The 23,525-nt window shown below is 39.3% G+C and overlaps 1 protein-coding gene across 3 annotated transcripts in view; it reads left to right on the forward strand.

Moving 5' to 3' along the window:
* Window positions 1-22,629, forward strand: part of ush1c (Usher syndrome 1C) — a 28,666-nt gene extending 6,037 nt beyond the window's left edge. For 2 of the 3 annotated variants that reach the window (XM_042495552.1, XM_042495553.1), the window contains exons 4-21: window positions 1,398-1,541; window positions 1,716-1,854; window positions 4,108-4,216; window positions 4,353-4,377; window positions 4,506-4,563; window positions 4,661-4,849; window positions 5,796-5,855; window positions 6,334-6,390; window positions 7,890-8,032; window positions 10,261-10,326; window positions 10,420-10,568; window positions 10,782-10,837; window positions 18,287-18,328; window positions 18,907-18,960; window positions 19,073-19,172; window positions 19,912-20,021; window positions 20,266-20,321; window positions 22,237-22,629. In XM_042495552.1, the coding sequence (XP_042351486.1) occupies window positions 1,398-1,541; window positions 1,716-1,854; window positions 4,108-4,216; window positions 4,353-4,377; window positions 4,506-4,563; window positions 4,661-4,849; window positions 5,796-5,855; window positions 6,334-6,390; window positions 7,890-8,032; window positions 10,261-10,326; window positions 10,420-10,568; window positions 10,782-10,837; window positions 18,287-18,328; window positions 18,907-18,960; window positions 19,073-19,172; window positions 19,912-20,021; window positions 20,266-20,321; window positions 22,237-22,249 (1,570 nt within the window). In that variant the 3' untranslated portion in view covers window positions 22,250-22,629. Of the gene's footprint in view, window positions 1-1,397; window positions 1,542-1,715; window positions 1,855-4,107; window positions 4,217-4,352; window positions 4,378-4,505; window positions 4,564-4,660; window positions 4,850-5,795; window positions 5,856-6,333; window positions 6,391-7,889; window positions 8,033-10,260; window positions 10,327-10,419; window positions 10,569-10,781; window positions 10,838-11,234; window positions 11,285-11,546; window positions 11,712-11,941; window positions 12,059-16,462; window positions 16,529-18,286; window positions 18,329-18,906; window positions 18,961-19,072; window positions 19,173-19,911; window positions 20,022-20,265; window positions 20,322-22,236 lie in introns of all 3 variants that reach the window. The other variant, XM_042495554.1, reaches the window with a different exon arrangement.
* The last annotated feature ends 896 nt before the right edge of the window (window positions 22,630-23,525 follow it).

The following is a 23,525-nucleotide window of genomic DNA, read 5'->3' on the forward strand; positions in this document are numbered from 1 at the left end:
TTGTGAAAAATGTTAGTAAAGAGGCCCCAATATAAAAAAAGACAGTATAATCAACATTACAAATATAGTGTCATGTTTCATTTGCTTGAAGTGTTGCTATAATTTCTTCTGCTCCTGTGTTAGCTGCAGATGAAACGCTGTTCAGTTGCACTTTTAATGTCTTTTAACTCCTCACCAAATTTTTGATATCTCTTTATCTCATCACACTCATTTCTGATGCACAAAGACCTCCCGTTTAAACTCTGTGCTCCATCAGGGTTTCTGATAACAGCCTGGTGTCAGAGGCTGAGGGAGGGGGTGCACTGCTGGGGCTACAGGTCTAGGTTTCAATTAATCTTTGTACAGAGCCAGAGCTCTGTGGCTCCACTGGTTAAGCCTCTGATCAGTTTCCACTGTACTCTGACAAGCCTGACCAGTTTTCCACAAAAGCTCTTTTTATGTCCATCCTCCAAACAGGGCTGAAATGGCACTTGTTAATAATTTAGAGAGGAGGCCAGGTGGACAGATTTTACACAGTAGCTTACTTTGCAGCTTTAATTGCTGTTCTAGTTGTCTCCCTTTGAATTGTAAAAGGACAATTGATAAGATTGTGGTTCCAATTAGCATATGCAGAAATATTAGTTTTATTTATGGTGCGATAATTTAATATCTTGATTTGCATTTTGTGTGGACCCCAAGAAAAGCTTTAACTGTAGTAACAATTATTGAGGATCTGGAATAATTAAAAACAACAACAACAAAGGCAAAAAGCTTACTGTTGCTTGTCGTCCACTCTGACAGATTTTTGCCTGTCAGAGCGACATATGCCTCCTCATCTCTTCTCTTCTTCAGGTTAACAGCTTTAGGCTATTAGATACTCGCTTAACATACCTGACCAAACTATTGGCAGGCAAGTTGCATTATGGGTAATGTAGGCACTGTGCTTTGAAAATAAAGAAGAATGCGTCTGATAAAAAAAAGAAAGTATTTTCTTGTTGTGCTGCGTCAGTTCTGATACTGTCTATCTGACAGTGTTCTAGGAGTGCAATGCTAAACCTATAGACTACTCTTACAGGAGGACTTAAATTATCTTTTGATTGATAAGATCCCCTGAGGGCCATTATTATCAGTTGTACTTTAAGCACAATATGACATTCAGTATCTCTAAATGTGACCGACATCCCTGTCTTTAGACCCTCACATCACGACTGAGGGAAAACACCTCAAAAAAAACGCTGTAACTGGGGAAAAAATGGTAGAAACCTCAGGAAGAGCGACTAAGGAGGGATCCCTCTTCCTCAGGGATCCCTCTTCTTAAGTGCACTTGGTCTTGACCCGAGGATCTCATATTATATTGTATCTTCTCAGAACGTGAAAGTCACATATAAAAACATAATTATGTCCCTCTTCTCATTCAGGTCTATGGATTTGACAGTGCTGGTCGGGGACCTGAAGTTGGTCATCAATGAACCAAAGCGCTTGCCCTTGTTTGATGCCATCCGACCTCTCATCCCCCTCAAACACCAGGTGGAGTACGACCTGCTCACCCCCAAGAGGTCACGGTGAGTGCAGCATAGACTCACGTCCTGATGCCGGTATCACATATGTGTCTACATAACAAAAGTGCCCTAAAAAGACATTTTAACTATACCATAATATCCCTGAGCATCCCCACACTCTGTTTTATCTGGCTCATAAATGTTTTTTATATCTTTCTTTCTCTCCTGAATGTGCAGGAAGCTGAAAGAAGTGCGTTTGGATCGGACACATCATGATGGACTGGGTCTTAGTGTCCGAGGAGGGCTGGAGTTTGGCTGTGGTCTCTATATATCACAGATTGTGAAGGACGGTCAGGCTGGGAATGTCGGCCTACAGGTATGTAGCTGTGTGTGTTAACTGTGGTGTTTAAAAAAAAAAAAAAATAATAATAATTTAAATGTCCCTCTATGTTACGACGGATTGTTTAAACTCTGAAAACAGATTTTAGTTTATGTACCATTTTAGTTAATGTACCAGATAAAGATTATTATTGGTATTGGCTATTGGTATGTAGAATAATTATTTTGTAATGATAATAGCAGAAGTACAGAGCCCATGAAGTCCAGAAAGATGGTATTTTTTAAACTTGTGCGCACAAGATAACTAGAGACCATCTTGCACCCACCACAATACAGGAATCCACAGCTTATAACAAATGTGTGCCAGGGGCGTAAAGTTGGGGACCCATTGGCTTCTGTCCTACTTCCTACCCCCCTAACTTATGAACCCTCATAAGTTAGGGGGGTCTTTTTGACAGCATCTTGCAAAGTTGTGACACAATCACATTGACAAAATTTGTCCTCAGATAGACAGACAACTGGAAAAATACTTAAAACTGCTTCTGTGCTAGTTTCCACTGTAGCAGGTATCTCCAGTACAATTTTCCATGATCTCACACACACACACACACACACACACACACACACACACACACACAAAGTCACTAGGTGAAAACAATACAAGCCCCACTGTTGCGGCAGGTAATTAACTTGTGCACACAGGACCTGATAAAAAAATATAATTTTATGAGACAATAGGGGGATCATCCCGATGAGTCTTGATATCAACTAACGTTGTATGAGAGATTGGTAAGGGTAAGCTTTGCTAGATGTTTCAAAAAAACTTTTTTCACGCTCAGTGGTAAAGATCTATTGAGTTTCTGTGGAGATATCAATATCTAAAGTCCAGGAAACTGTCTTGCCCACAAATTTCAGGGCGTAGGGTTCAAGGAGGGAATCACATATTGAACATTGGACCTGGGGAAAAAAATACTGAGAGCATAAAACCCATTAATTGGTCTGCCTATATGAGTCATATTAATTATATTGAGCAGGAGAACATGGATACACTCCCACTTTAGAGGCAGAATAGAAAATAAAATTTGATTAGCTGTGTTCTCCATTATATGGTGGCTGTGTGCATCTTAGATCTTTAGAGATGCATATGAATTTATAGTTAATTATCTTGTGCACAGAACATAAAAAAGATCTCCTTTCCAGTCTAAAGGGGCTCCTTACACTAGTTTAAGTATAGCATCTAGTACATCAACATTATTTTTTTGGCTTCATAGTATGCATGTGTATACATAGAGATAGTCTACTTTATTTTATCATTGCATTTTTATACATAACATGCCACTTATAGTGTTATATTTATTAACATGAATACTATGCAGATTACCCATTGTTGTGTCAAATTGTAATGATTTTCATGTCACTGTAAGGTGTTGCGTATGTCAGTCATAATACCAGTATCCACTAGGTGGGGTAAATCACCATGTTTTTTTAAACTCAAAGAGCCTGCACGTATGTAACCGATAGTTCAGTTTCACCCAGATGGACATTGAATAAAATCAATAACTTGTGTCATGAAAAAAGTTAATGTCCTGTTTAGATTGATGCTTTAATACTATAGCACAGCTGTGAGTCATTGTGTATTATGATAGACTTGCAGTACACTTTGTAACTACATCCAAGGTGAGGGAAGTCTCCTGTCTAATAACTGGATAAAACCCAGAAACACAGTCAGAGTAAAATATAATAATTAATAATAATCATTTTTATGGAAATTATTTAACAACATACATTCAAAGGAATGCTGTAATGTGCGGTAGAATGTTTCCTCACCTGCTAAAGGCAGATTTTGCAAATTTACTTAAAACATATTTTATTAGGTATTATTTATTAGTTAACTGTTTAACAGAGTGCATACATAAACATTGTTGGATAAAGATAAGTGATGCAACTGATATACTGTATATAGACCTCCGAGCTGAGGTTACTGTGCAGCCTCCATCCGTGGTTAGGCTTTTAAATCTAGATAAAAACATCTGCATGCATGTCCAGACACATTGTACATGACTGTGTAGACACTGACATATAGATGTGATAGCTAAACTCAATTATGTAAATGAGTAAAGCATCAAAAAAATAGATAGACAGATGAAATCAATAAATCATTTTGTGGCTGATATTTTCAAATGACAAGAATGTGAATTGTTGGAGCAGCAATAACTCCATCTCTGATTTGTCTTGATATATTGAAAGTGAAGGCGTCCTACATAATATTCCATCCTGTGTTGATTTATAGGTTGGTGATGAGATTGTGCGCATCAATGGATACTCCATCTCCTCCTGCATCCACGAGGAGGTCCTCAGTCTCATCAAGACAAAGAAGACTGTGTCGCTCAAAGTCAGGCGTATGTCAAACAACAAACAAACAAACGTCAAAAACTATTTTTCCAATAACAGGAGCATCATTGATGTGCATTAATTAATTGATATTATTTAATAACAATCACAGCATTAACTTTATTGATTTTTTTATCTGTGCAGATGTGGGGATGATCCCAGTGAAAAGGTAAAATAATGTGGTTATAAAAAAACCTGCTGGTTGAATGGCGAAATGGGGAGTTAATGTGCTGAGAAGACATTGTTGACAGTGTGGAGACTTTAGTGTCCTCATTCAGGTTTTTTCTATTTCTCCAGCTCATCAGATGAACCCCTCAAGTGGCAGTTTGTCGACCAGTTTGTGTCTGAGTCAGGGGTAGGAGACAGATTTAGCTTCTGCTTCATGTCATTTTTCAGTTTTAAAAGTTGTATCACATCAGCAGACAGCTTTTGGACTCTCTGTGCCTCCCCAGGAGAAAAAAAGCAGCGTTGCAGGCTTGGCGTCCATTGGAGGCAAGGAAATCAAGGAAAAGAAGGTTTTCCTCAGCCTTGTGGGCACCAAAGGCATGGGCATCAGCATCTCCAGTGGTCCAACCCAGAAGCCTGGTATCTACATCAGTAATGTCAAGCCAGGCTCACTTTCTGCAGAAGTTGGACTTGAGGTGATTGCTCAAAATGACCTGAACACCTCTTTAAAAAACTGTCAGACTGTGGTTTACAGAGCAATTACATTTTCAAACATATTATAGGATTCAGATTCAGACAAAAAAAGAGTAAAGAGAAAGGATATAAAAGGTAATTAATTACTAAATGATTTACAATATTAAAAAATCTTTATAAGTAGCAAAAGTGCAGATGCAGTGCAAAGATAAAAATATAATTTAAAATGAAGTTGAAAAGATGAATTTGCAGTCATTACTGGTTGGAGTAGGCAATGTAAAAAAGGAACATTTTTAGATTTGACTTAAAAGTGGTTAGAGTCAGGGCTTACCTAACATTATCTGGGAGGTTATTCCAAGTTTTGTGCTTCAGGATAACAAAACGCTGCTTCACCATGTTTAGTTCTCTTTGGATGGTCAGTAGGCCGGCCCCAGATGTCCTGAGGGTCCTAGAAGGTTCATATGTCAAAAGCATGTCAGAGATATATTTGGCTGCCGAGCCACAGAGTGATTTATACAGTAGTAAGATTTTGAAATTATTTCTTTAAGTGACTGATAGCCAGTGTAAGGGTTTTAGAAGTGGAGTAATATGGCCATACTTCCTAGTTTTTGTCAGCACCCTTGCAGCAGCATTCTGAATAAACTGAAGTTGATGAACAGCAGTAATCTAATCTACTGGAAAAAAGGCGTTGATGAGCCTTTCATGATCTTATTTTTACATTATTTCTCTCACTCTATATGAAATGTTTATTAAATGATAATAGGCAGATAAAGTTGCTGATGTGATATGGCTGTAGAAATTTAAACCTGAGTCCAGGATTACCCAGAGGTTTCTTGATTGACTTTTAGTTATAAGAGAGGGATTCAAGGTAAGAGCTGACACTCTGTCTTTGGTATCTGCATATACCTGCCTGCTGTGAACTGCATCTGTGTCTTATCCTAAATATAGGTTGGAGACCAGATTGTGGAGGTGAACGGGGTGGATTTCACCAATGCGGAGCACAAGGAGGTGAAGTGAAGTTTAACTTGATTATTTGTTCATTGATATAAAACCAGCTGGAGTCTAAAGTTATTTTTTACTTTAACATAGATATACAGTTTTGTACAATTTGTCTTTCTTATCAGAAGCACCCACAGCACCATGAAGACATCTGTTTTAACAGTGATTTAACTTCACCGGCAGTGTTTGTTCTACACTCAGCTCACTGAGCTGCAGAGCCACTGCTTAATTAGCATTTAACAAGCCAAAATGGTTTGGCAACAGAAAAAAAAATCCTTAATGGACTGTTGATTATTTGCCAAAGTGGCTGAGAAAACAAAGCCAGCAGTATTTACCAGGAGTTGGTAATCATTTTACACCCTGATAAATACCTAATACATATTTCATGCAGAGAACCATCTTTCTAAGAGACTGTTAATGTATTACCATTAATTTTATTTAATAAATATGTCTTGAAAATTGAAGTTTTCTGTTTTTATATTCCCAGGCTGTGAGAGTGCTGAAGAGCAGCAGGAGTCTGACTATTACTGTTCTGACAGGAGCTGTAAGTACACTCTAAAAGCATTGTCTCATAAAAAATTATAATAGTTCATAGTTTTTTAATGCCAGAGGTGAGTCCAAGTTTCAAGTTCTAAACCCTCAGTTTCCTAAAGTCCTAAACAAGTCATTATGCTCTCTTCACCAAAATCAATGACATTTAATGACAGCGTAATAATATATTAAATTCACAAAAGTCATGAATGTTTTTTAGAATTTGTTTATTTATTAAAAGAAACGTTTTGGAAGTTTTTTTGTAAATGTTGACCCAAACATTTAAAATAAGAAAATTAATCGTTTCGTGGTGCATGTTTTAAATAACATGCTCTTTAATAGCTGGGTTTGGAGGAGGGTATCAAGTATTTTCAAGTAAAATGACTGAAGTCCAAGTGAAGTCCCACGTCTTTGGTGTTGAAGTCTAAGTCAAAATACATGTGTGTGTGTTTTTTTTGTTTTGTTTTTATTTTGTCATGTCAAGTCTAAAGTCACCAAATCTGTGATTCAAGTCTGGCTCAAGTCATGTGACTAGAGTCCAAACCTCAGTTTAATAATATGATGTCTTTTGCAGGTCAATGTTTGACTCTTTTTCTATTTTTTTATCTAACTTGTTGAATTCTTGACATGTAACACCAGTTTGAGATACATATGATTACATCTGCACACTCAACCGTTTAAAATAATCCTAGATAGTACGTGTAGACTTATACTATTTAGAGTATTTAAAATTTGAGAGATTTCTTGACCCTCACAAGTTCCTGTTATTAAAGTTAAAGGAATGCATAGTAAAGGAAAGTGATAATCTTGACATAGTGTATATAAAATGCGCAGAATTATTGTTTATACTGTTATGAGGATCACAGAATAATATGTAGGTAGGAAAAAACCTGTAATCCTGGTGAAGTCTTCTGGTTACCTTTTAAAATCTTTGAAATGTATTTATCTGAGGAAGTAAAACAGTTAAAGGATTGTCTCTTATTGTTCTGCCAACTCCCTTTGCATTCCCGCACTGCACAGACTAATATACCATTTTGTTTTGGAGACGTCACATTACCTTGTCTGTGCCTGTGCCTCAGCCTGCTGTCTGCAGGAGCAACATTTATCATCAGTCAAGTCACTCGGCAGGTTGTTTGCCTCGGGACTCAGCGGCGGCAACTGTGTAACTGAGACAAGCAGTCCCCTCTTATTTACTGTTTCCTTGGTGCCTGTCTAATGCATTTATTCAAAGTTGCATCTACATTAACAGGGAACCCTGCAACTCTAAACAATAATAACAGCACAGTATTTTAGTATGTATCTTACATGTTTTTGTGCGCCATATATCTGTGATTCTCTGATTTTGAGTAAGGCTTCAAAGATGTTACGTGATAAAAACAGACACCTCCTCGCCCTCTCTCTGGTCGAGTGGTTTTTACGGGCCCTGGTCCCCAGAGCCAAAAAGTTTTAGGACCCCTGTTGTACATGATGTATTTCCCTGATTGTCATTTCTGGCTGTTGTCACCCTCTCAGGGCAGCGAGCTGTTCATGACTGATGAGGAGCGTCTGGCAGCGGAGGCCCGCAGGGAGCTGGACAGGCAGGAGCTGATGCACCAGAAGAGGGTGGCACTGGAGACCAACAAAATCATTAAAGAGCAGCAGGAGAAGGAGAAGCAGTGAGTGAACTTTCCTCTTCTGTTTTTCCAGTATGGCAGAAGAACAACAGTTGTCTTGTTGTACCTGAACACAAGTCTTTTGTTGTTATCCTAAAATGTAAAATGTTGGCTCCATGGTAGTGCAGTTAAGGTCGAATTCAGTCGGAAAAGTTATTGTTACAAAATTCTTTAACATAGTTTATTAAAAAATACAAAGATAAAACATATTTTGACAGATTCATTTCACTTTCATTCATGACCAGTTACACTCCATCTAACCTTACAGGCAGAATAACAACCAGGCATAAGACAAGACAAAGTGAAATGAGTGTGTAGTAAAAGCAATGTCATGTTAAACTAGTTTATTTCTATAGTCTGTGAGGCGCTGAAAGGTAGACTAACCGTAACCCCTATGCACATTTTTACTATTACGCACAAGTAATTAATAATGATTTATTACTAGTGTTAGAATATGGAAATGACTTTAAATGCCCATCACAAGTGTACACACAGGGTTTACCCAAATATGAAAATACAATGATTTAATGACAAAAAATACACACCCACACACACTTACTGTAATTTAAACTGTAACTCTATTGCACATCTGTCCGCCTTAGAAGAGGGATCTCTCCTCAGTCGCTCTTCCTGAGGTTTCTACCATTTCGTCCCCAGATTATGTTTTTTTTTTGGGGGGGGGGGGGTTCCTTAGTCTCTGTAGGGGTCTAAGGACAGAGAGAAGTTGCATGCCCTACAGCCCTCTAAGGCAAATTGTGATTTGTGAAAATGGGCTTTGTAAATAAAATTGACCTGACTTGACACACAAACACACTCAAACACACACAGACACAGTAAATGTTCTGCATCTCCAAAGCAGCTTTGCAAGTTAAATGGCATCAACTCCTGCTTCCCAACAAATTACTGCATCCTCACCCTGACATTGAGATCACTAACTGAAAAAAGAACCCTATAAAAAGCTTTACTGGCTAGAAGCAGGTGTTTGCTGTCAGGAATTGTCTCACATTTTGGCACATCTCAACACAAATAGTGCCCAGTAGCTTTTATCCACTTTCAGCTGGAAGGCTCTCTTGTCTTGTTATCTAGGGGAATACCAACATGTGGTCAAACTGAAGGTCATCACCCAACAGCAGCGGTGTTGACTGACATTACTTTGATGTTTCCCAGAAATCCCAAGCCGGCACCGGCACCTGTCAGTGCCAAATTCCTTTTCCCTTGTGACCTGAGTTCAGTCATTGCATTACCTCCTCACACTAAAACACAGCAGAGAAACAGAGTACTCATGTGTGAACAAAGATAGTTTCCCTGTCATCTCACCATATATGGAGGACCACACGTTCTACAAAAATACTAATAAAACTTTTCATAAATTAAAAGAACTAACTGTACAATAAAAATAGGCATGAAACCATTTGTATACAAATAAATGTATCAGTCTATACAAATACCTGATTAAATCCTATGATCTTAATTCAATTTGTGAACCCAGTTATTTATTTCTCCTGTTGAATCGCATTTTCAAATATATTTTTAAATACTACTGTTTATGTTTGAAATGATTTGATTTCTTTTTAATTGATGTACGCACTGACTTTTTTATGTTGGTGTTTTAAATCCCCTTTAAATTAGAAATATTTATTGATGAAATTGGATTTCTTTATAAATTACTTTAAAAGACTCATAATTCTTCTTTCTAGCCCCCTTTAAAATATCCAAATTTACGATTTACTTTTTAAGTCTAGTTGTTTATAGCTTAATAAATAAGCTTGAAAAACATTTAAGAATGCCTGTTTTATCGTACAATTAGTTTTTATTTAATGAAATGCTGTAATGCTATTTCTGTGACACTAGTAATACTTCATAGAAATATGCTGCATAAACATGCATCTACATATATTAGGTGCAAAAATAAGCAGGCATTGATTTTCCTTCTAACTGAGAATCTTATATTGCTCTATTGATACATCACAATATAGATTTATGTTCCCATCACTAAATCACATTCTTCACTGGCGTTTGTAAAATAAGGACACACTCAGATTTCTCTGTGCTTTGATGCCAGCAATATCTTGGGATGAATAATGGGGCTACATATCACGTTTTGCATGGCTGACACTCTCACTAGCAGCCATGACCTGAATAAAAGCCATACATTCTGTCTTTATGGCCCTGTGCTATAGTGTGTTGTGTGGAAAGAGTTTTATTTTGTATGTTTATTGTGTATTTAACAGGCGAAAGATGGAGATCTCTCAGAAAGCTGCCGAGGAAGAGGAGCGCTACAGAAAGGAGATGGAGAAGTATACAACCAATTTTAATATCCATATAATTCAATATTGTTTTGACATGTATAAAACATCTGACATCTCTCACTTTTTTGTTGTCCTCTGTAGGATTGAGACGATGGAGAGGAAGCACAACAGAGAGTGGGAAGAGGACTGGGGAGCTAAAGACAGGCCCAAGAGCCCTAAGAGCCCCCGCACTCCCAAGAGCCCGTCACCCACACCACCTGAGACAAAAACCACCAAGGCCAAGAGTTCTCGTAAGGAAAACTGAAAGTCTCCATCCTGAAATGCATGAATCCTCTATTTACTCCTGAACCTAAACATTTACTTTTCTTCTGAAGCCACAGAGTTTTAGAAGTAAACTATTTCCTGGATTTCACCTTATTTCACCTCCTCTCCTTTGCACGCTCTCTCTGTCTCTTTCTGTCACTTTGGTGTGCTGTGCTGCTTTTTATGGCCTCTCCTCTAAGCTGATGAAGCCAGCTCCTTCATAGATGAAGACAAGGAGGAAGAGCAGGACAGACAAGTGAGTCTGGAGGATGTTCGTGCACACGAGCTGACACACAGACAAGTGCTAGATTTCCTTTGACAACCAAAATTAACCATTAAAGAGTGTTTGTTCCTTTGCCAGATGTTGCTGAGAATTAATGACACATAACCAAAATCCATCTGTTGAAGCTGCCTTTTTTTCCTACATCTCTAAAATGTGGTTTGCGTCTTCAGTAGTTGTTATTTAGAGTCTCTGAATGGAGCAGACTTAATCTTTTCTGTCACTTTTCTCTTTGAGTGATGTGTTGTGGATTTTTAGTGTAATGGCTGTTTGAAAATAGATGCACTGCCAAGGGTTGGCTGAGACTGTGTTTTAACCATGAATCTAATTTAACAAACCTGTGAGCGTGACCTGTGTTCATCTCCATCCTTAGCGTTTGGCTGGTTTTATCGATATGAGGGGAAACTGCCGTCAATCCGCAAGGTACCGTCAGCTGCCTGAGTTCAGTGTGGTTTAAGAGTGGCTACAGAGGAGAGATAACTGGCTCTTATGTCATCCGAACAAACTGGCTGTTATATAGAGCGTTTGTTTTTAAAAATATATTTAAAACTTGGTGTTGTTTTATCTGTTATACACAGTGTGGTGTCACTAGCTATTTATGCATGTCGTGCTGTGTGGTTTGGAGTGGCAGATTTGTCTGTACCCTGCTTTTTTTTTTTATTTTGACTAACTGATGACACCTCAGAAAGGAGAAAAGAAGAAGAAAAAGAAGAAAGTGTCCAACACAGACACACTGCAGGAGCAGAGAAAGAACAAGAAGGAGATGGAGTTTGAGTTGAAACTCGCCAAGGAGAAGGAGGAGATGTATGAACGAGAGAAGCAGCTGAAGATCAATCGACTGGTTCAAGAGGTACGAAAAGAGGGGCTTAAAAAGCGTGTGGAGTGGACTCAAGCCATCTGACAATATGATGTACTGTATGGCTACATTATGTTGGCTTTCAGGGTGTCAAGTTGTGGTTTTAACTAAATACAGCTGTGTTGTTTGACTTGTGATGCAAAGTTTAAAGCTGAGCATGTGAACATGCGTGTATGGGGTTAACTGGTATTGTCTGATGCTGCCCGGCTCTGCCTGTGTGCCAGGTCTCAGAGACGGAGAGAGAAGACCTTGAGGAGTCAGAGAAAGTGCAACACTGGGTGGAGCGTCTTTGTCAGACTCGGTTGGAGCAGATTTCTTGTGTGGAGAATGAATCCCCAGAGGTACAGAATGAGCCCTCCTCTGTCGAGACCGCTCTGAGCTCTTCAACACTGTTTTGTTTTCCCCATAACATTAAACAGTGGATCCCCTGTAGTCTGGACAGGTGGTATTTTCTCATAAGATGAATAGAGCACTCATACACTAGCATAGCACTGACAATATTTACATGCACACAAATAGTTCACTATTATTCTGAATATGACAAAAAAATCTGCATTTGATATGGGGAATGTAAACAGCATATTCTGTCTGGATATTCTGAATCAGACCTTTTACCAAATGTAGAATTTCCAGATTAAGACATGTAGGATATGCTGGTATTATTCAGGTTTTAAGAGCATTCTTTGAACATATACACAACACACTTCATGCAGGAGTGTTGGAATAGCCATGTAAACAGCTCACTAGGAATATGTTCTTTTTTGGGAAAGGTGCAAAAAGTATGAAAATTTTGTGCATGTAAACTTAGTCACTGAGGCAAAGCCTTCCCACCATACTTAGTTGGTGACGGAGTGAAATGATGTAAAAGGACAGTTAAGACAGCTTGTCTCCCTGGCCATTATAATCTAGCAAAAGCTGAAGGGTGGGGTTTAAACCACTATGTGTGCCATTTTGTCACTTGTTTCACTTCAAATGTTAAGGTTCATGATTTATATGATGCATGAGGTGAGGCAGTGTCCAGTTGGAATTTTTATTTTTACCTGCTCCTAGCACTAAAGACAACTTATTTTCCACCAAGTGCAATCACTTGGACAGTACAAAGGAGAAACAAGAGCAGTAAAAATAGTAATTTTTGATTATGCATTATGAAATACAAAATAATATATTAAAAACCCCACTCTATTTTCTCATGTCAATTTCTTTATTCCACATTGAGATATTTTGACACAAATGGTCTTTCTGAGGTGACTGTGGACCATTTGTTGTATGGCACCATGTCAATGTAGAATAAAGAGGAACTGTAAGAGAGAGTTTATGGATGTGTTGGCCTCCTGCTGATTGCTAACATTGTTTAATAAGCTAATGAGAAATGAAACATGAAGTGAAATGAGTCCTTTTTTATGTCATGTGACTTTAAGCTCTCCCCGCCGCTCTCTCCTGCCTCGGAACCCAAAGTGAAGCGTTTCCCGGGCGGCCTCCACTTGGCCACGACTGATCTGGACGACATTAATCTGGATGAGGTGGATCAGAGCCTGAAGGGCCCTCTGAAGAGACTGGCCCCCACCCAACCCAGCAGTAGCCAGCCTCCCCCTCCTTTGCCTCTCCCTCCACCCTCCCCCAAGCTGAACCCCACAATACCTAACTACTCCCCTCCCTCCACTCGAGCATCCCCACAGCGGCGGCCTCCTTCTCCACCCAGTGCTAGAAAACCTCCCTCTGCCCCATCTACCTTGACCAACAAGGGACGCAGGCCTCACCCCCAGCCTCCCCAACCCCAACCCCCACCCTCTTCCCACTATCCTCCTCCATCTCAGCATCTTGGCCTCCATCCTCCCTCAGCCCGCTCCACGGCCTCCGCCGCCGCCACCCCCCATGTAGGAAATAGGAAACCACCTCCTCCACCTCCCCCTCCACCCCCACCCCCACAACACTCTGAAGAACAAGTAGGAACCCACAGTGGGTACCGCCAGCATCATCACCATCACCTCCAACACCCTCCCAGCCCTCCAGAGCACCGGAGCGAGTGGGAGGCAGGTGGCTATCTCCCCAGAGGAGGAATTTACTCGTCCAACACCAGTGAAATGTCCTACCCCTCCAGTCCAAAGGTTAGAGAGCGAGAGAATGCGTTGGACTGGCTTTTCCTTTTTGTGTTACTGCTCAGCTCTGTTTAACGGATGGATGGAAAGGACCTTGTTTTCCATCTTTGAATAAAAGTTGAATCAGTAGTTTAAAAAAATGTAGGAAATAGGAAACTCACAGATTTAATGCATTTTCAAGGCTGCAGGATTCAGTTCTCTTTAATGCACAGGTTTATGTGCAGGTTCTTTTTTATGTATTGGGATGTTTTATGCATGAAGAGAGAGTGATGCATTGTAGCAGCATGACTGAATTATGCAGTCATTGATTTACAGTTTACCTCAAGCTGAGGAAAAGGCATTCAGAGATGCAGTTAGTTTGTTATTGATGTTTTCTTGTAGCTGTGTGGATTGTTATACTGAGTGGAGTGTTGCATGGCGTGTAGTGTTGATGAAAGCAGCATATTGCTGATTAGAGGAGCATTTTTTAAGTGTGTGTGCTTGCGTTTGTTTTGACATTTGCATTTCATTCAAAAGGTTATGCATTGAGTGCTTAAGAAACCTCAGCCATGCTCTGCTCTGAGGATATAGGGATTTCTGGCCGTGTGTTGCATTGGTATTCCTGCAGTGCTCTGTATGTGCCAGCGGGCTGCAAGATTGATTTTATTTTATTGTGGTTCAGGTAATGAGAAATACCTCCCATGCCAGTCGTATTTCTTCTTCAAGCACCCCCTTGGTGAGTGTTTCTCTGTAGAAATCAAACACCCCTTCTGTTTTTAGTGTAAATGATGAGCTTTATAAATGTGTACAATCCCACCAGAACAAAAAAGCTTTTCTTTTAGAATGACTTGTTTCATCACCCTACTGTTTCAGTCCAAACCTACACTGCAAACATGATCTCTCCCCCAATAGCAACTAGCTCCTAGTCCCCCCAATCAGAGGCGACAGATGGCCCCTGTTATGTCTAAACCGGTCATGCTGCCGCAGTCCCAGACCCACAGACCAGATCCACTCAGACCTGCACTCCGCTCTGATGGCCTGGTATGAAACACATCACATCGCAATCATCTCCTTCCTGCATAAATCCTCCCCAATTCAGCATAGTACGGTAATAAAGTGTTCAGACATCTGACACAGCATGCCATCATCTGGGTGAGGGATTCATCTCTGCCTCTTTTTTTCTGTGTCCTGTGGAGTCTTCCAGACTCTCCAGCTGTTTCACAAAAAAAGCCAATCTGTGGTTATTGGATCACACAGGGGAGCCATTTGTCCGTCCTGTCAAAAAGCTCTAATGAAACTGGTCAGATTGCTTATTTTTCAAACTGCATTTCTTTGGAGAAAACATTTCCAGTAACCCTCTGCCTCACATAAATAGTGTCACACATTCACACTTTAGAGCACAGCCACACACTTCATCAGTTCAGCTGCACCTGGAGGTGAAATGCCTCACTGAGAGGTACATTGACTGTGGGAGCTTAAGGAGTAGAAGCTATAAATCATTCACTTTGCCCTGACATGTTCAACACCAGTCATCAGAGTTGCCAACACTGCTGCATCACTCAGCTATGCTATTGATGTTTTTAAATGCAGTTTTGTATGCTGTAATCCTTAAACTGATTTGGTAAATATTGACATCAAAGAGAATTGCTACTGAATGTTTTGTTCAGTATATTACTAAGGACTGTAGTAAACCATGTGCTGTAGTATTTACATAGGATTCCTGTTGGTCACTGCATTTCAATAGCCTGGAGAAATGGGCCAAAGAACTTAGAGGAGGCTGGTAATAGTCTATATTTTTCTTATTTCAACAAATCCCATGAAAAGAACCAACACTGAATTTTTCCAACTGTCAAGTCCGACAAAGCCTATTTCTGTAAAGGGCCTCTGTTTATGTCCAAAAACTATTCAATAGACATAAATCAGCATCTTGTTTTGCTGAAAGACATGTTCTTTCATGACAATAAACATGTGCACTGTAGTTCATTTTGAGACACTTCCACATACATACGATGACTGAAAATAGACCCCAATAAATTTACTCTTTTCTCCTGTTTGATTTATGTTGGATTGAGAAAAAAACTATAATGCCCAGCTGTTTGGGAACATTTTTAAAAAGATGTTTGGGTTTTTTTTTAAATAAATGATATATTAGGGAAATATTTTTGGTATTTTTAAGAATTGCAGCATCAGTAGGAACCAACAGGGGTTGGGCTCAGTGCTACAGACAGAACAGAGATGACTTTGGAGACTTTTCCATTTTAACGTTTTGGTCTTTTCATTGGATTTGTTGATGATGATAAAAAATATAGTAGTCAGTGTCATCTTTTGACCACACTACTGGTTTTGTAAAAGTGAACTGGACCAAAACACATTTTTATGATAATGACGTTATTTAACACTTTTTGTTCATTACCAGAAGGAATTCCCTAGTGTTGTATAGCATGATTAACTCACCCTCCAGTGATTTATCGTCACACTTTCCTTCAGTGATGTAGATGTGCACTCCATGGTGTGTCACTAAACCATTATATCACTGTTGGGTGTGATTACAGGTGCGACAGAGCACACTTCTGACCACAGCCAGCCACAGCCATCACTGTTTCTATGTGTGTCCAGAGGCAGAAGTGAGTTGATATTCACTAAAAGCTGCTACCTGGTCTTGTGTTTCAGCCTCCGGAAATGTTAAAGCGGATGGTGCCTTACAACTCATCTTTTAAATCAAACAACAAACGACAAGTAATCCATACCTATCACTACCTCTATTGATTAAATATCTTGTGTGCTTTTCTCCTGTTCTCTCTACACCCTTTGTCTCGGGTTTCCTCATGGTTGCCTGGAAGCTGTGATGACTCTTCTTTTATTTTTCATTATGTCCTGTTTTGACTGCATCACTGCCCCCAGGTCCAGTTATGTAGCTTTTGCATGAGTGCTCTTTTATTGATTTGGAGGACACAATAGCCTCGTTTCCACCAAGCAGTCATCTGTTCAGTTCAGTTCAGTTTGGTAGTACGCATTAGAACGGTAAATTCTGTGTTTCCATTATGAAAAGTTATGGATGAAACTCTTATTTATTTTCACCATGTTTCGTCACCCGTCTGTTGAGGTGCCTTGAACACTGATCTGGTACTAAAAGGTGGAGCTAGAAAAACTAAAGTCTTTTGATTGGTCAATAGAGAACAGTCACTCCTGCTCAGGAATGAGTTGTGGCTGATTTTAAGGATTAAGTCCATTGTGGATATTGTGTTGATATTTTTTTTTCAGACATTAATAAACTATAATTATAAATTTAATTACCTCTTCATACTTTATAGTTCTTCTTCTTCCTTATTTAACAGTTAGCAGCTTCAGAGTGGACTGTGCAAAAAGCGAATTAATTCGCTGTGCCGTTCAAAGGCTACTGGCAGCTACCTGCAAGCATTGGTGGACTGTTTTCCTGCATGTTAATCAATGCATGAGTTGATATCAGGAATCCATCATCACACCTTAAATGTCAATATGACAACTTTGACCATCCCGTTTGTTTGTTTTGTTCTGAAAATGCTGACCTGCAACCTCGTTATGTGGACAGTTAATGAGGTGCAGACGTTCCTCTGCATCACTGGTGAAGAGGAAATCCTGTGAGGGTTGGAATTTGGGTACATGTCTGTATGGGCTACATATGGTTCTTAAGTTACTATACCTGAAGTTTTTTGGTGGAAATGTGGCTAATAATGTTGTGAATATGAACATACAGTGTCGTAATGCATGTCACAATCTTACTGCTGTTATTTGATATGATCTTTACTGGCAACAGTTTGTGTCTCTGCATGGCTTGGTCCAGTGTCCATTACTATAAGAGAGGAAGGCTGTTTAGCTTTCTTGTACCTTCACATTACTTAGAGACAGAGAAAATTAGTCTTATTGGATTTACTGTATCTATTATTCCAATTACCACACGAGTTAGATTGCATAGGCCGAATTCAGCTTCTGTCTCCTGGCAAAATGAATGAAAATTTATGTCACAAATGAGTTTGTCCTTTACATCCAATGTAGTGTTTGCACAATAACAGGAAATGAACAGTTAGATTAATGTGTGTTTATTCTACGGGGAGAAAAATGGCACTCTGAGTCATTGTGGTTGGATAAATGAGATGTCTGTTGTTCTGTTTCCTTCCCTTGAAATTGAACGGCTGTCCCCTTTTGTAGAAAAGATTAGGAGTGATTTCTGTGTAACACTGTGTTCCCATTTTAAATTAAAGTGTGAGGCTATGAAAGCCACTTTGCTTTTTTGAATTTATGACTGAGTGTCTCCATGGTTTCCATGTATTTAGGATGGTATTTAAAATCTAGCATACAGACGGTTGTCAAAGGAAATCTGAACAGCACTTCATTTAATGTGTTGTTACACAGCTGACATTCACTGAGATTATTTTGTTTTTTTATTAGTCCAGTTTGTTAACCCCCTCATTTACATATTGATCTGTTTTAATGAACTGCATCTTGACTCTCTTTCAGGGATTTCAGAAATATGAGGAAGATTTTGATCCTTACTCCATGGTATTGTATGCCTGATCTTCTCAGCACTAGAATAATGCAGAAAATGCCACAGATACTTGGAAGTTTAAAAGGAAAGTGCTGTTTAGCGAACATCTGTAGACCCAAAAGGTTTGCTAGAAATGTAAACCCAGAGTGTTTGCCACTACACAAGAATAAATTCACCACAAGCTAATGCTTCCAAATATTATAATCTGTTTTAATACCGTCACAGCTGTTGTGAATTATTTTACACCAAAGATGTCTGTCTTGGTTCAGAGGAGGAATTATACAGACTTGCTAGTTTGTTATTAGCTTTAAATAAGCCACATTTTGAGAGCTTAGCTAGAGAGCCAAATATAGTAAATCAGGCTAATTAAAAAGGTTTGTGTGTGAATAAGAGATTAATGTTTTATTCCATATATAATATGAATAACTTTGAACTATCATAACGTGGCAGTTCTCTTTTTATAAGTATATCATCAATAGCTATTAACTCAAAAAGGGTATACTATAAGTCTCTTGGGTTTTTTTGCTGACCACTGTCATACCATCCTCAGAGTGTTTTGTTCCTTTCCCCTCCACAATTCTTTTTTTGATAGTTCTCCACGGACCAGATAGATGGGCGAGATGTGAGATTGCTGAGAATCAAGAAGGTACTGACTGCATCTTCACTTCAGATAACTCATTTTATTGATGATCTTACATATCATTTTAAAAAAATATTCTAAATCATGACTGATGATATTTTTGTTCATCGTTCTTAAGGCTGGACAGCTTGACCTTGCTCTGGAAGGAGGTGCAGACTCTCCGTTAGGAAAGTTGGTGATATGTTCTGTGTATGAAGGTGGTGCTGCAGATAAGCATGGTAAGTTTTTTTCTTTCCCTCAACTTAAAAACGTGTTTTTATGTTTATGGCCCCTAAAATGTCTGACCTTAAATATACTGACTTGCAATGTCTGTGCACTTCCTTAAAATCTGAGAGTTTGACATTCCCAAGCTACATTAGGTACGTCACTAATTCGAAAGCCAATCCCTGTCTAATATAGAGACACCATTCAAGGGGAGGCAGAATTCAACTCAACACTGGCAAAAAACCCTGAAATTTCCAGTGCATAGCGGACTTGTTAGTACAGAGAGCAGAGTTTGCATTAGCAAAGTGAAAGTTTTGACAGAAAACATGGTAGAGTGTGCAGTTTTTGGATAGAAACCAAAGCCTGGAGCTTCCCTCCTCTATCTACCAAAAACCCCATCGTTGTAAATACCTTATGTTTCATAACCACTAACTCTGTGTCAGCCACTGCTAGTAAGCCTACAAGCCAACACACAACATAAATAATAGATGCTAACTGCACTTAGTTTTTTGGTACGTCTGCTAGTCATTCATTTTGCTGCATAACAGATTTCTCATCTGAGTCTGACTGAGGCTCAAACGTGTATGACTTAGTCTCTGTGATGTTTCCTCCAATACAAGCCATCTTGATGCCCACTTCTCTTCAAGCAATCTATATTTATCTCTGCAGCTCATTCAGCACGTGCTCCCGCTGTGTCACTGTTGTGAATGAAAATGTTTGGCAGTGAACCATCTCTGATGTTTGTGTTTGTAGGTGGCGTTGTGCCCGGGGATGAACTCATGGCTGTAAATGGGAAGATCCTGATTGATGCCACATTGACTGAGGGGCAAAACTCTTTGGCTCGGGCTTGGAATAGCGGAGGGGTAGGACTCAGAGTAGAGGAAAATGAAATGCCAGACTTCATTTGTTTTAAGGAAGAAAAACATTTAACCTAGTAGCTACAACAGCAGGGTGTTATATTGATTGTACTTAAACCCCTTTAGCGTGGATTGATTGTTAGTGTTTGTTGTTGTCACACTCTAACTTGCAGATTGAGTGAGGCTTCATGTTTTGTATTGATTCAGTCATGCACAAAATGAAAGTAAATGCTGTTATTTTTACTTGTAGGACTGGATCGATGTTGTGATCGCGGTTTCCCCTCCGAAAGAATATGAAGATGAAGTGTAAGCATTCCTGAAAATTATTTGTAGTCTAATCCAAACATGTACAATACATTTTTTGCATCATACATACTATTACTCAAATGCACATGTGAGGGATTTTTGTGATAACTCAGGCCATAATCTAATGAAAGTGGCCTTGTAGTTTACAGTATGTGACAGTGTGGCTTGTGTGTCTGTGTGTGCACGTGTATGCAGCCCTAAGTCAGCATCAGTCAGTCCCACTGTGAACAGAAAGGTGTTTGAAGGCAGTGCAACACTGTACAGACACGGCTACCTACTTCAGCACTAGCCCTCCCTCTCCTTCTACCTCACACTCATCCTGGTAATCGACTTAGTCTTCAAACCTCCTCCTCTTCACTGCACGTCTCAGAGGGGATGTTTGGTGTGTCATTTGTTTTTGTTTGGCTCCGTTCTTTGTTCTTTAGCACATGTGACAGTCTCCCTGTCAATCAGAAGAAACAAGCAGAGTATTTTGGTATTTGTTTCCCTTGGTATTACTGTCACAGCTCAGTTATTTTCCAGAAAAGCTAGTGTGACAGTGATCGAATACACTGTATACAGTATGCAATTTCTCTATTTCAAAATGCCCTGAGGAAATGTTTCTTTTTGCTTAAACATGTGCTCTACAATGATACAGCCATGCGTATCATAAACAAGAAGACGTTTACAACTAATGCGATCAGTGACCCATCCTGCCATACATCTAACAAATCCCCACCCAGTGAGCCGTATGTAAGCACAGATGTACATGTGTGACCTCTGCGGTATTGGCTGCTTCGATGAGCCTGAGACCTGCCAGCCTTCAGCAGTTGTTCTGATTGATGTTGTTTTCCAGGACTGTTACATGTTCTGACATACTTAGACACTAAGTGACACCGACTGTTCCTGTCACAAGGATTCCTCTGCTGCTGCAGTAAAAGATTAATATGTTTGCAGCGTTTCATCAGAATTATTTTGGGGGTGATAAAGTTTTAAAATGCCAGAGAAAAGGGTTTTGCAGTTTTTATCCCTCAGTCACTAAAGAAAAGACAAGAGTTCAGTTTAAAGGAGCATTGTGCAGGTTTTCATGGAATCTAGTGGTGAGGATTGCAGATTGCAGCCAGCTGAAACTTCTCCCATGTGCCAAACATGAAACCCCGGTTAGGATTATTTCAGTGTCCATTGTTCAGGAGGTCTTTTCCTCTCCAAAACAAATGGACCAGGATATTTAAATCGATGAAAACACTGAATTAAGTAGTTTCACATAAAAAATCTATTTTTATCTGATGCTGTTTGGCTCGTTGCAGATGGGGCACTAGTCCAGCACCTGCTAATTTGTGCTCACCTTTTTTCTCTGATAACTTAAGATCCAGACAGTCAGGAGGTATTTACCAGGAGCCAGATTATCCGCAGAGGTCTCAAAGGGACTCTGTGAATTAAACCGGCAAAAACACTGCATATAGCAGTTTTGCACTAAAAATCAGTGTTTTTCTCAACATTTTGCCCATCACAGAGTGGCTGCTAACTAGAGGCCAACAAAAAGAATGCAGTTTTCTCTATTAAGGGCCTGTGTTTGGTTTATCCATTTTGGGCTACCATAGAAAAACAGCTAAAACACAACAAAATGCATTTTCAGGTGATAATATACTGAAGAACATATATCTATTACATTATATTCCATTTCTGCCAATATATCCCCATATTTTTAATGCGCTGAACCTTTAAGCCCTGATTATCTTGTGTTTCTGAAACTCACCTGCATGTGTGTTGGTCTGTTGTGTTTAATGTGCAGTGACTGAAGGAAGCAAAGTATATATTAAAAAATGCTTTCCTGGTGCAAACATTTCTTAGAAATCCAGTTAAAAATACAACAGGTCATTCAACAACTGTCATTCTTATCTCACTTGTTAAATTATTCTCTGGTCTTCTCCTACAGAACATTCTTCTAGTCTCATCAACAGTCTGCCAAGACAACCTGACTGATTAAAAAGAAGCTTTACATTGTTGATGATGCCTTCAGGATTCACCATGAAACTGAAAATCGCCTTTAAGCCTCGTGTCATGCATCAAGATATTGACACCACACAGTCACTAAGCATCCTCGCTGTCTTGTTTTGTGAAAGGATGATGCGGTCAATATTTGGTTGTCCCCAGTAATCTTCTTCACCTCTGTCAAGCCTGTGCATGGTTGAGCTCACTTAGATCTGCTCGGCCATTCTAACTCTGCCCTGCCCTTAGACAAGTGTCTCATTTGTCAGTCTAACAAACAGGTACTATAATCACAGCAGCTCTCTAATCTGCCTTTTCAAAGCCCAATAAATGACTGCAACACTCAGAATTGAGTTACTGTTGTGCATACAGATTTCCTGCACCTCCGTGCTTTGCTTTTTTCAACATAACATTACTGGGTTGGTGCTGCAGTAGGGAATATGAAATCAGGTTAATAATTGTCATAGGGCAAATGGCAAAACAGTCAGTACAAAGAAGCATTTTAAAACTGACTTCTTTACGGACTGTACTTTATTTATTATTTATTTATCTTTTAGAGGAGGGGGTTGGCTGGGGTGTGACCTTTTTTTTTATATCTTGTCTCTCCATGAAGCTGCAAATATTTTTCCTATATTGAGTGGGGGAAAATACATGACCCTCCCTCCAGCATTAATAACCATATTATTTGCTCACCTGGTAGACCAGGCGCCCCGTGTACAGAGGCTATGTCCTCACTGCAGGATCTGTAGGTTCAACACTGACCTGTGGCCCTTTGCTGCATGTCATCCACTCTCTCTCCCCCTTTCACATTTGAGCTGTCACTTGTAAAATGAAGGCAAAAGTAAAAAAAAACCAACAAACATAAGATCAGATGTGGAGATGTGGAGTAAAGTGATTTTGATGGTGGACACCTTCGTCACCCACAATGTTTCCAGGGACTGTCAGAATTTTATTTATTTATTTTTTAAGATAATCTCTGATATTTCCAATTTAAATTTCCAATTTATGATAATATAATATAATATATATGTGTGTATATACCAACAGTGCAGTTCCAGGTTCAGGAGGTATTTAGAATAAGCACAAAATAGCCCACAACCATTTAAAGTTGTATGTCCCTCCCCAAGCCCAAATAACAAACACAAGTCGCTCCCCATGTCCCACATAACTAATGAACAGTCCATTAGTATCCATGACTGACACAATGTAAAATTTATTAAAAGCTGTATAGATGTT

This window comes from Plectropomus leopardus, chromosome 11 (genome assembly GCF_008729295.1).
Source record: "Plectropomus leopardus isolate mb chromosome 11, YSFRI_Pleo_2.0, whole genome shotgun sequence".
Lineage (NCBI taxonomy): Eukaryota > Metazoa > Chordata > Actinopteri > Perciformes > Serranidae > Plectropomus > Plectropomus leopardus.